Raw genomic sequence first — 13714 nt, forward strand, 5'->3', positions numbered from 1 at the left:
TTTGGGAACCTCCATTCCAACATCTTTTCCTGCAAATGGGCCTGGGTCTAGTAGTCAACTATTTTTTTTTTTTCCATTTCCAGTACATGGCAAACCCTTAAAACCTATTGGACAAATGAACATATAGGTGAACAAACAAAAAAGGCTTTAAAAGCAGACTCACAAAACTCCTAACCGAGTTAGAGTAGAAATTACTGGAGAAAACACAATCAAGTGAGACCTTCAAATGGGGCTATTCTGTGCTATTACATACAGATTGTTGAGATATTCATTTTTTTAATTGCTGTAGCAAATATTTAAAAAATTAATAATGCCCCTCATGCCCAGTAGGTACTCCAACCAACTAGCAGGGGAGAGAGACCTATAAATGGAAACTCGGTAATTCACCATGGCCAGTGCTGAAACAGACAGCAGTGATGGCAGCAGAATAACAGAATGCAAGGGAACAACGGCTGCTTGGTGGAGGCCAGTCTTAGGTGTGGAGCTGGAATTGAGTCTGGATCTTGAAGTTGATCAGACAAAGAAGGTAGCATGCCTGGCAGGAGTTGGACTAAACTGTAAGACAAGGGAATAGGATGCATGAAATCTCAGAGTCAGCAAAGGCCCAGAGAGGTGGGAACTTCAGTACCGAGTATGGAAATATTGGGAGATGAGGTAGCAAAGGGTTGTTCAGGGCCATATTGGGGACTTGGTTCAATTCCAAATCTATTCATCAAGCATCTCAAGTGTGCCAGTCTCAGCAGCATTCCAGCCTGTCAATGCTGAGGTGAATAAATTGTGTGCCTGACCTCACAGAGCTCACCGTTCAGTAGGGAAGACACACACACACACACAAATCATGCTACACCACATGGCACCTGCTGGGGATGCCACATTGGTGCGGCACCCTGGACTCAGGAAGTGTTTCACCATAAGCACACGATTCTTCTGGATTATACGCTAAGCAGAGCCTGACTCAGAAGGCTCGTGTGCTAGGCAGGGCCTAGATCATTAAAAACTTCACACACTGTGGCTTGAACTTTAACCAAAGGCAAAAGAGATTTTGCAGAAATAGTCTCTATTTTAAAAGAAAATCCTTATTTTAATTAAGAAGGAAATGAAGAAATGTGCTTGGTCTCATATCACATCCTGTTTTGCTGCAGTTTCCATCTTCAGTTCTGTCTCTTGGCTTCTATCATGTCATAGAACTAGGTCACATATTTCAAGGCTCACATCTGGATGACAGAGAGTTTGGATGTACTGTTCACAGAAAGCAAGAGTGTAGAAGAGAGGGTCAGCCTAGAAGACAGTGAGGAATGTAGTCTTTTAGCTCAAAACCTCCAATCATGATTCTCTAGCCAATTCCAGAGCAGACATGCTAGAGGCTGGCAGTGATGAAGCACACAGCCAAGGAGCCTGGACTGAGTCACATGGGCCTTGAAGGTCAAGCCCAAAGTGAAGAAATGCTTATTGCTCCTTATCCGTGCTGCAAACCACGGAAACAAGTTCTAGTGAACTTCCTCAAGCACAAGACTAATATAAATAACCTCCTCTTCAATTTGAGCTATAATGAAATCCCAGGCCAATCAATTTTGTCTCTAATAAAAACTTGGTCATGAAGTTGCCTTGATATTCTTTACTTAGAAAATGTATTTTTCGTTTTCCTTTTAATCATTACATATAACTGAATGTCAATTCTTCCTGAAACACATAACTCTTACTCAACTATAAATTAGAAGCTAATTTCAAAATGTTATTTATATTTGACTTTGAAAGAACATTGGCACTCATAATTTAGTACATATGTCTCAGGTTCTGGAGAATTTTCAAGCTAAATGCCTCATGTTGGGAAAACCCAGAATAAACTTTTTGTCTTCCTTCCTTTCCCAGACTTACTCCAGCCTTGCAGAAATGCCTTCCTCTCACTCTTCCATTTTCAGAGAGAAAGTTGATTAGATAACTTCTAAAACCCTCTCCATTTCTAAGATTCAGTAATTATTAGAGGTGACAATTGGTAATTATGAGATCATGCCTCATGGTTAAACCTTAAAATGAAAGACAGCCTCAAATTGTCTTCTTTCTCGCTAAAAGGATATAGTCTGAAAAAGTAATCGACATCGACAAAGTGAGAACATCAACAATTAATTTTAAATTTCATTATCTTCCACCACAGATAAATTAGGTCACGAAAGTTATCAAGCAAATAAGATATTTTATTTCCAACCTTTGAGCATCAACTGCCTTATAAATGATGGCTACTGTAATGACTCATGTGACAAAGTAGAAAGGAAACAACTTTCCTGGTGGGTTTTGTTCAAACAGAATTTTCATCCAGTTTTTAAGTCAATTGTTTATGCACAATTTTTAATTATTATTTCTAATTGTAGTAAAACACATATAACATAAAATTTACCATCTTAACTATTTTTAAATGTATAGTTCAATGGCATTAAGTATATTCACATTGTTGTGCAACCAACCATCTCCAAAACCTTTTGCATCTTGCAAAACTGAAAATGTATCTTTAAATACTCTCCCTTCTCCCCTCCTCCCCAATCCCTGGCAACCACCATTCTAATTTCTGTCTCTATGCATTGACTCCTCTAGATATTTCATATACCTGGGATCACACAGTAGTTGTCTTTTTGTGACTGGCTTATTTCTGTTAGCATACGTTTTCAAAGTTTTTGCACTGTTTTTTATGGTTATCCTTTGCATGATGCCTAAAATAAGCAGACTGTTGGTCTGTGCTTTGAATTCTGACGTCAATCACATTCATTCTATGTAGTGAAAATATCGAGCTGGAAGCAACACTGCATAAAATGATCATATTACACATTTAAAGTACATATGCTCTGATGTTAAGCCTATATGTGTGACATGTTGCATTCGGTTTAGAAATTAAATTGGACTATAGAATTAGGTTTATTTTTAAACTGACTATTTTCCTGGGAGATAAAAATGAAAGAAGAGGGGAAAATTCTGGTGGGGAGCCAAGAGTCTGTCACGGAGGGGAGGTGCTAGGGGGTGTGGCTACTGACCTTGACTAAGTGGACCATCGCATCCCCGAAGAACACCAAATCCATGCCAGCACCACGGACACTCTCGTTATAGAGCTGCAGGAACACATTCAAACGCTCCTTTAGGTGATCAAAAGATTCGATTGCCTCATACACTTTGGGCATCTCAGCATCAGCCTCCTCAGAGGTTTCACCTGGGGTTGGGGAAGAAGAGTCGATTAAGTCTCTTCACACCACTGGATTATATACTACTTCCTTCAACTTAAACTGATACATTCATAGCTCTACAATTTAACCCTGAAAAACACTGGTTTCCATCCAAATGTCATGTTACGTATTTTTAGAAAAGAAAGCGAACGATAGTAAAAGCATTAGAATTTTTGTGACCATGTGCAGTCTTAGTTCTTTCCTGTCTAGAAAGAGCCAATTTCAAGCAAAGTTATAAACACTGAATTTAATTTGAATCCATAATTGAACATAGGCATTTCAAGTATCCTCTCAGAGATATTCAGCCAATGGTCAAAACGAAGATCGAAAAAGCAGAGATTTAATGTCAAAATCAGCAACAGAGGTCAAGAATTAAATGATTTTTTAATACGAATAAAAAGATCACTGCATTTGCCCAGGAAAATTTTATGATTCAGGAATTTCAGAACAGTGGTGAGGGTCGAAGTGAATTTTGAGGGATGGAGTTGGACAGTTGAGAGAAAACAGAGAACTGATTTCCTAAATAAATAAACATACTGAATTATGCTTACCAAGAAAGTATTGAAATCAATATACTTTTTTAAGAAATTAGAAACACATAATCTACTGGCTTAATACATTTTCAACTTTGACTATAAAGCATAATACTGAAGAAAGTTAAACTGGGCACATACCGTGCTTCCCTGAAAATAAGACCCAGTGGACCATCAGCTCTAATGCGTCCTTTGGAGCAAAAATTAATAGAAGACCCAGTCTTATTTTGCTATAATATAAGACCAGGTATATGATATGATATGATATGATATGATATGATATGATATGATATGATATGATATGATATGATATGATATGATATGATACTGGGTCTTATATTAATTTTTGCTCCAAAAAGATACTTTAGAGGTGATTGTCCGGCTAGGTCTTATTTTCAGTGAAACACGGTGTAATATCAATTAAGAGTAACAGCAAAAAAGTGACACATTCATTGAATATACTAGTAACAACTTAGAAATTCACTGGATTCTAGATCTTCCAAAACTAATAGTACATAATAATTTTCAATTGACCCTGTCCTAATACGATAAATAGTATATTAACCTTTTTATGACAAAGCAAGGAAATTGATTTACTATAATTATTAAGTTTATAATAAAAAAAATCATTAAGTTTAGCCTATCTGCCGAGCTCTCACTAACTGAATTTCAATAGTCACATCACTGTTCAATAAATGTTCAACTCAAGCTTTGAGAAACAAAGTGTTTTAAAGTCATAAAAGATTTAATGTTTGCCTCCAGATTCACCCCCCCACACACAAAAAAAGTGCATCTGTGTTTTGTTCCTTGAAAATCATAATCTAATTATCTTTCCAAATTAGAGGAAATAAAATCAATTCTAATCATCTCGCAAATGCTCTTACCTTTACATCATTTTTGTTTTGTGTGACCTGATTTAAAATGAAATGTGTCAGCTTCTTTCTGTGGAAGGATCGTTCCAACTGCATAGCCAGCAATAAACCTTTCTTTATAATCGTCACTCAGAAACTTGATACATCACACACAACCTTATTAACTCTAGTCAGGAGCTTCCTGGTCATTTTCAGTCATTTAGAAGATAAAAATAGCATGTGTTTAAACATGCCTTTTTAAATATGAAAATTAACTTAAAATTCCTCCTCAGTATTAGAAGAGGTCATTAAATGAAAGAAAAATATTCTACTTAAGCTCGGCTATTTCTAAGGAAAAAAAATAATTAGGGCACTACTTATTTTCATAAGAAAAGTTAACATACATCTCAATTTTTCATGGAACCATAACCACAAAAGCTTGCCTCCACATCACCCATCTCTTTCCAATTATATTCAATGGCCCTCTCAGATAATTTGAGGTTTTTCTTTTTATTTTCAACACTCAGTTTGACTCAAATAATAGCAATCATCCCTTTTACGACCTCTCATCCAGCAGTGACTGTGAGCCACAAACTGCCCAAGCCATTCCACAGATAACATTTCATGTATACCCCACAGTCCCCCATGGTGTGTATATTAATATTTCCATTTTTATAAATGAAGAAAATGAAGGTCAGGAAAGTTCAGAGTTGCCCAGCTAATCTGTGTGGTAGATCCCTTTCTCCGATCTACCTGTTTGGAACAGGAGTAAGTTCTGTGCCCTGTGTTCTGTCACGTCCCGCCTCCCAACTCTACCTTAATAGCCAAGACTCACATGTATAAAAACTAGTTAATCTTTGAACTCCATGCCTTTATCCACCCATTCTACATTTATTGAGCATCTAGTATGTCCCAGGCTTGTTTCTGTAAAGTTTACTAGACAGAAATTCAGCATTCCTAAACTGAACCCTTCGTCTTCAGATGTCCCTTTGGGGAATTCCAAATTCTGCTTCAATAATTTACCTGTAGCGTCAGGTGCATCCCTCAAGAAATCCACAAAATAAGCGTCAACTCCACAATCCACCAAGGGTTTTTTCTCTTCTCCAAACTCCTCCTCCACCAAACTTATTAAAGCCGTATCAAACCAGGTCACATCATCAGACACAGTGAAACGATCAGCTATCACACGTTTACACTCATGCTTCCACAGCCTAAACAGTTCCTGTAGAAAGCATAATTAAAATGTGCTACTAATTGCCATTAATTAAAATGTGCTATTGATTGACATTTTGCCACAGTTGGGAATTCAAGTTCATGATATTGTAAAGTAGACATGCTATCTGATTTAAGATACTACATTTTAAAACTTTAAGGTTAAAATATTCTTAACTTCATTTCAAATTGGTGTCATTCATATATATTAAATAGAAAGTAGTGTCTATTCATTTGCAGCCTTTAAATTAAAATAAAAAAATCTTTAGACTAAATACTAAAATCACTCTACTGAACCAACAAATTCATATTCTATGTAGAAGTCTTAAATTTATGATAAATTAGTCTGTCTTGATAAGAAACCTACATTCACATGGCCAGAGCATAATATAAAATGTGTGAACAACTCTCACATATACAACTGAGATATTAAAAAGGTATATTTACTTTAAAAAATGAGAAGAAAATTTGTGGCAAAAATCTGAACAAAGCAATCACCTAATCTAGATAACCCAGGACACAAAGTTAACTGGTAGTCGAGGAAATTGCTTAATACACCTGTTCCTACAGCAAAAATAACAAATGTTTGTCTGAACTCATTATTTGATATGAAAGAATGGTGTGAATTTCTCAACTTGATAACATTCTGCAAGTTATAAGGGTTTTAAGCCATTATATTACTCATGATAAAATGCCATTTGTTTGCCAGAATATAAAAAAAGTGTAGTAAAATGTTTGTTTTATTTTTTAAAAAAAAGATTTTATTGGGGAAGGGGAACAGGACTTTATTGGGGACCAGTGTGTACTTCCAGGCCTTTTTTCCAAGTCAACTTGTTGTCCTTTCACTTTTAGTTGTGGTGGGTGCAGCTCAACTTCAAGTTGTTGTCCTTTCAGTCTTAGTTGTGGAAGACGCAGCTCAGCTCCAGGTCCAGTTGCCATTTCTAGTTGCAGGGGGAGCTGCCCACCATCCCTTGCAGGAGTCAAGGAATCGAACTGGCAACCTTGTGGTTGAGAGAATGCGCTCCAACCAACTGAGCCATCTGGGAGCTCAGCTGCAGCTCAGCTCAAGGTGCCGTGTTCAATCTTAGTTGCAGGGGGCGGGGCCCACCATCCCTTGCAGGACTCAAGGAGTTGAACCGGCAACCTTGTGGTTGAGAGCCCACTGGTCCATGTGGGAATCGAACCGGCAGCCTTCGGAGTTAGGAGCATGGAGGTCTAACCACCTGAGCCACCAGGCCAGCCCTGTTTTATTTTTAAAACAAATATATTTTACTACACTCCTTTTATATTCTGGCAAACAAATTGCTGAAACTGTTTAGGCTGATTGAAAATAAGCACCAAAAAAATGGCTCCCCAAAAAGTAATATTGGAGAACTGCATTACACAATGCCATTAATTTGTCAAAAACTTTGAGGGAAAAACAAAAAATCAAGTTAAAATGGTCACTGCTGCTAAAAGGATTCTCACTTCTCTATAACAAGGAGAGTGAGTTTTCCCCAGAATGTCTTGTCTTGGAGTCATCCTGTGCAATTAGCTACTTTGTGAGTATCTGGGACAAAGTCGTTTTTAGTCATCAGCATCTGATGGGCCTAGTGACAGTTTAGTTGGTATCTCAACTGTCTCTGTGTGTTTATGTGGAGAAGTCCCTTAAAACCCATTTGCTTAGCTGCCTCCTAAGCAAATAGTCATTCTTTCCAGGAGCATTTTTGATCCATAAAGGGCTGAAAGACAGGCGAAGTTCCACAGGCCATGATTTGGTTTCTAGTTCGAAGGGAATTCTATAACGCTAGCAACTGTTATTATATATTCAAGTGTATGTACAAATGCTCACTTTTCTGTCAAATGGACTTTCTACTGTTTGGCTTCTTTTTCCATTTACCAACATACATAATTATTTTAGTGCGTCTAGTTATATGGAAAGGAAACATCATGAATGCATAACAGAAAAATGGTTTCGTTTTTCAATTTTGCATGTGTATTTATAAAGATAATTACTTTTTTTAGTTAAACTGTCAGGTTTAAAATATGAAGACTATTACATGATAAAATCAATAGTGATCCTTTCCATTTTTAGTACAAGAAAAATACCTCAGGATGAGAGAATAAAATCAATTGTTTCTTTTATTCTATTAATAGAAAATGGCTGTGTGGACCATTTCCTTAAACATAAACCTAATTTAATTAGAATTTTTTAATGAAATTTTCTGACTTATTTTTCCTTACGTACATTAGCTTAAAAGCAGGAAAGAAAAGCGTATCAATGCTAAAACATCTCTAAATATTTTCATAATTCCACAAAAATTTGCATTACAAAGAATATCGAGGGTGTATAGTAAAATGAGTGTTATTTGTTTTTATTTCTTATGTTTTACTTACATCTGGTTTCATGATAACCTCTGAAGTCGCCTTCAGCATTCCCTGCCAGATCCTAGAAAGATCTCGAAGATTAAATACGTAATGGAATTTCGCAGGAGTGGGGAGCATTTTAGTCTTTGTCGTCTGCCATAGTCGGCGCGTGAGTGGGACCAGTTTCCTCACGGAATCTCTCACTTCTTCTGAGAAACCTCTCTGGGCACAGTAGTAGCCTATCCCGATCACACCTGACGGGGAAAAAGGCCTAACATTTTGACTGGCAAGTCAAACCAACTAAATTAAAATGAAAAACATTATAATGCAGAGTTTGCACAAGTATAGTTACACATTTTAATAGGTAACCACATATTAAGGAAATTTATATTACGTAGAGCTCTCTTATTTTTTTTAAACCTATGAAACAGATACAGGTTTGAGTAAGTAGGCACTCAAATGCTGAAACATTGATCAAGAAATACTACTGAAACTACCTGAACTAATTCAACATTACTAAATGGGTAACTGATAAATATATAAAGCTGCCATATAAAAAGATTTTTTTAAAGGGAGATTTCATGAATGCTCTAAGATTTCTCCATTCTGTTGTTGCCTTTCCATGTTTTATAAAATATTTTAATTTGTCTTACATGTACAACTTTCCAGGCCAAAAACAAAAGATAATTAAAAGTGAAAATAGTCATTCTTTCCGGCCCATTTTATTTTTCCCAAGTTTAGATAATTCACATGTCATTTGGTTTGCAAACCTTTGCCCACTACCGTGATTGAAGGCAGACACTGCCATATTCCATTAGCCCAGGGTGCTAAGATGACATTTTAGTCTGCCAGAAATTAATTAGGGTAATCCTAATGAGCTTTTTCTCAGTAGCAGCTTCAAAAATTGTAAATTAATACCTAACACAAATGCATACATAACTTTACACTCTTTTTCTGCAAAGAGTAATTCTAAAATCAGTTATAAATCATTTTCATTACTCAGCTAAATACTTATGATTATTTACTGGGCTAGTGTTTCCTCAACGAAATTATTCCTGAAATACTATATATTTAACCAATCAATTTATTACTCTATAAATTACTCTGAAGATCAGACTATGACTAATCTTAGTGCGAAATTCTTTCTGTGCATATTTCTTTGGCCAGAATCATTATATGGGCTGGTTGAAATATCAGCTATATAAAGTTTTTGGCATGATATTATATCAATCCAGACCTCAAATATGTGTAGCCATGAGGAAACAATCTCACCATCTCCATGTTCATTTAATGTTTAACCTCCCTGCTTAAGAAGCTGGCAATGGTTAAAAAAAAAAAGATAGGGAGCAAGATCTGCCTAGGTACCCAATTCAGTATGTGTGTGTATATATATATGTATACACACACACATATATATATATATACTGAATTGGGTATATATATATATATATATATATATATATATATATACAGAACACACTACTTGAGAGTGATGAGGGCAACAGAGTAAAGAGCCCCCCAGTGTTCTTTCTGTGTTGACCTTTGGGTTGATATCTTCCCACTGGAACACAAGCAGATGTTCGACACTCATCTTACCAAAGATCTTGTCCATGGAAGTGTCAGATGGCAACGTGCAGTTAAATACACAGAACTGCCTCTTGAGTCTTTGGGGTATATCGTTGCGCCCGCCCCCAGGATGGATCATGGCTGCCAACACTTGGATGTCCACAATGCTGGTAAACTCCCCAGGCTTCTCTAAGTTATAAAAGCCGCTCTGCTCCATCAGCTGCCGTACTATCTCATTAGTAACCTAAGAAAAACAACTTTCAGAATTAAAACGTCACTCCTTTATATCCCAGAACCTAACGTCTGGAGTGCTTCCAAATAACGGACTTTTTCGGTATTCAGGCATTGTATGTGGGAAAAGTAGAAAAATATTTACTCATCAAAGAATAAACCAATGTTGAACTAAAGAAAGAAAGTGCACAATAGGATCAATATACCTGGTCTCCCCACTCATTGATTATTGGCATATTCACGTCATCAATAAAAACAGTCATTTTCTTTCCTGCAGGAGGGCCATATGTTGCACCCATGCGTTTATCCACATAGCTCTCTATTGTCCTCTGTTAAACAAGAAAGCCAACAGAAACATCTGTGAAAATATCCCCCAAGACATGGTCAATTATTTTTAAAATCTAGAAACATTCGTATTGACAGGAATTATTCTGAACAACCCCAAAATTTCCCTTAATTCTGGAAAGCAGGGCATGAAGTACCTAAATCATCTTGATAAAGTTTTACACTCTGATTTAACTTAGGAGTAAGTGAAATTCTAATCTATGTAAATTTTCACAGGCAGGAGACGCTTCGGTCCATTTCTACACATTTACTTTTGTATCATTGTGTCTATGATACAGAGGGCTGATGACCCTCTAATCCCCAAACCCGATTTCTCAAAGGGTCCAGCCCAGCTAATAGTTTCCCTATAACCAGGGAGGAAGTGAAACAGGGCTACTATCCAAGCAGCTTCCTAGGTCTGTGTTCTGAGCTGCACAGCCCGCCATAGTCTGAAGACTGCCCTCCTTCCTGTGAGGAGGCTGCCCACTGGCTCTGTAGCCTGACGCAGTCCAGACCCACTGCTCTGCAGCAGATGCAATCACACTGAATCCCTGCTCATCCCGAGACGAAATGCAGAATAACACCCACCCATGTCTCCTCTCTCACTTCTACATTCTGAGCTTAGGTGGCACAGAGGGAGGTTACACTGTGCTCTATAAAAACACTTCCCTAGAAATATGAGGAAGCACATCATTGCAACTGATGAAACTAATACGATGTTATATGTCATTTATGCCTCAATTAAAAAGAAACTGATTGAAGGAGTGTTAGAAGGGTTAAGGGGGACATGGGGAAAGAACCCCAGACTTTGACTATATTATCATTTCCATGGTAGTACAACGTAGTTTGGAAATCAGTCATTCAAAATGCATGCACTGAGTAACCAGAGCCAGCACTGCTAAGAAAACCGAAAGGCCTCCAGCGTTCTCACGCTCCAGGAGCTCAGTCTTAAAGACCTAATTTCATTCTTCCCACTGTAGGAATCCTTGATTTTAAGTCACATTAAAGACAATGCATAAGTATAGGAGAAAGTGGAGGCATACTGACATAAAAAGCATGCCCCTCCTATCAAAAAAAGTTTGCTCTTATTTCATGATGAAGAGCAAAACAGTTAAAAATGACCTTAGTGATCCAAGATACAGCTAAAAAATAAGGCTAAGATATAAGCAAAAATCTGTACATCTGTCTTTGGACATCTTCACAGTTGGGTAATTCCAAATCGTAAGTTTCCAACATCATTTTAATGAATAATAATAGCCAGAGGTATGAAAATGTTTCACCATTTTTAAATAGAAAGATATCTAAATGTATCACAACTCATTCAATTACAAAACAAATCCCCATGACAACAGTCCAGTGGCAAAAAGAATTTCAAATTCCCTGACATAAAAGTGAACAGTTTAAAGTAATGTGCTAGGCTAAATTTAGCTCTGCTTTTCAATGAATTTAAATGCATAGGCAATTAATAATCTCCTGACACCTCCCTACGGCGCTAGAGACTTCCAGACATCCCCTCATCTGTTAGTGAGAACTGACAGGCACAGGAAGATTTTATGTCTTTGAGGGCCTTCTAAGAGCTAAAAGCCATAGGTAGGAGATGTGAGATAATATGGAAAAAAGTCATACACCTGCACTTTCTCCCCCTTCATTGTGACCCTAATTTCTTTGAAATAGTAGGAAATTATTAGTAAGCTATATATGTTACAAAAGAACTAAATTGACCGAAACAAAATGAAGAGAGAAAAATCAAATAGCTTGTGAACCTGGAGTTAGCACTTCTTTCTGGTTTTAGCATTGCCGCCCATGATAAAGTTACCTAATGAATTCTGAAGTTTGGTGAGAGCTCCTGAAGGCGAGAAACACAGTAATTGTGTGTCCTACTCTATCACACAGCTATTTGGGAATGTTTGGGAAAACCATATCCTTGAACTGGCATCCCCAACTGGACTTCCCCAGGTGGAATGATCGATAGCATCACAAAATCAATACATCCGAACATAGACACTAAGATTCTAGCACTAGGAGCCCTAAAACTAGGGCTCATTACACTGATTTCTTGTCCTCCTCTGGGCCCCACAATACTTAGATTACACCATAAATAGTATTTACCACATCAGCTATATTTGATAGCGCATGTCTATTTCCGCAACAAGGCAGAGAAAGAAATCTTGCATCGGAAGGGATATTGGCAGGGTCATGTACAGGAGGGGAGGTTGCACACTGCTCAATTCTTGGGTTTACCATTCACACAATCATCTCTGTGAATGGGGCATGGCACAAACCTGCATAATCTGCATGGCCTTGTACAATAGCTCTCTGACTGGCTTTCAAGTCAGGAAAAGGGTTAAACTGTTACTTCTCCCACTTAATTAGCTTTGTGATTTGAAGCAAGTCACTTAGTATTTCTAAACCACAGCTCAGAAGTGAGAGAGAATATAAAGATACATAAATCATACATATATATGTATATATATACTCATAAGAGTATTATTTATTAATGATATACATGAAAGCACTTAGTGAGCTTCATGCATTATAAAAAGGAAACATTTTATTATTACTGTAGGTATCTGAATATCAGCACTTGAATCATTTTCCATACATATTACATCTAATTAAATTGAAATATAGCATATACTTAATTTTAGGCTTCCATATATCTGCTATTTAGTTAAAATATAATAATGGAGAGTTTATGCTCTTTATTAAGATATCAACTGCCTAAATAAGATCTTCCCTTTTTATCATAATTCACCAAAACCAAATAAAAAGTCTTGTACTAGTAAAATTTAAAAGGTAATAGTACATTTTTAAAAATACTATTATAAAAGTAGTACATTATAAATAGTCAGTAGTGCATTATAAGTAGTGCATTTTACAGAACATGAAAAAACAGCAGTGCATAACTAGAAGCTAAAAATAAAACAGACTACTAAGTGATGAATCAGTCACTTGAATATTAATGTAGATAAAGAAAAGCCATTGGAAGGAGGCATATGGGTGAACTGGAAAAGCACCATGGAAGACGTGGGAACCTAGTTTCTCACTCAGGTTCTGCTACCAACTAACTGTGTGAACTCAAATAAGTACTTTAATTTCCCTCCACCTGAATGCATTCATGTTAACAGGAAAACCTGTTAAAGAACTTGACCATGAAAAAAATACTTTCACATATTCTCTCTTATGATTCTCCTCTGGAAACTAGTCTTCCAACTGTGCTCCGAGGAAATCAAAAGGGTTTTCCAAAAGCAAGGGACCCCTCAGGAAGCAAGGAGGAGGCTGGAAAGGGTGTCCGGAGCCCAGCTTCAATTCCACCAAAGCAAATCCCTGGTTCCCTGTTTGTAGCTTTGTTTTCTGTGTAAGATTTCATTTGGAACCATGGTTCTGAGTCTAGAAAAAAATGTGGAATTTCCTTCCAGGCTCTAGGATTCTTATTTTTCAAAAG

At 36.9% G+C, this 13714-nt stretch overlaps 1 protein-coding gene across 5 annotated transcripts in view; it reads right to left on the bottom strand.

Annotated features, from left to right (window-relative positions):
• The window catches only part of DNAH5 (dynein axonemal heavy chain 5), a 244682-nt gene that overhangs the window by 81518 nt on the left and 149450 nt on the right, over positions 1-13714 (bottom strand). For all 5 annotated transcript variants that reach the window (XM_074329069.2, XM_088796437.1, XM_019713456.3 and 2 more), the window contains exons 48-52: positions 10152-10274; positions 9745-9958; positions 8179-8402; positions 5614-5812; positions 3021-3193 (exon numbers count right to left, since the gene is read on the bottom strand). In XM_074329069.2, coding sequence (XP_074185170.2) covers positions 3021-3193; positions 5614-5812; positions 8179-8402; positions 9745-9958; positions 10152-10274 — 933 coding nt within the window. The remainder of the gene's footprint in view (positions 1-3020; positions 3194-5613; positions 5813-8178; positions 8403-9744; positions 9959-10151; positions 10275-13714) is intronic.

This window comes from Rhinolophus sinicus, chromosome 3, assembly GCF_057876585.1.
Source record: "Rhinolophus sinicus isolate RSI-liver-muscle chromosome 3, RSI-T2T, whole genome shotgun sequence".
Lineage (NCBI taxonomy): Eukaryota > Metazoa > Chordata > Mammalia > Chiroptera > Rhinolophidae > Rhinolophus > Rhinolophus sinicus.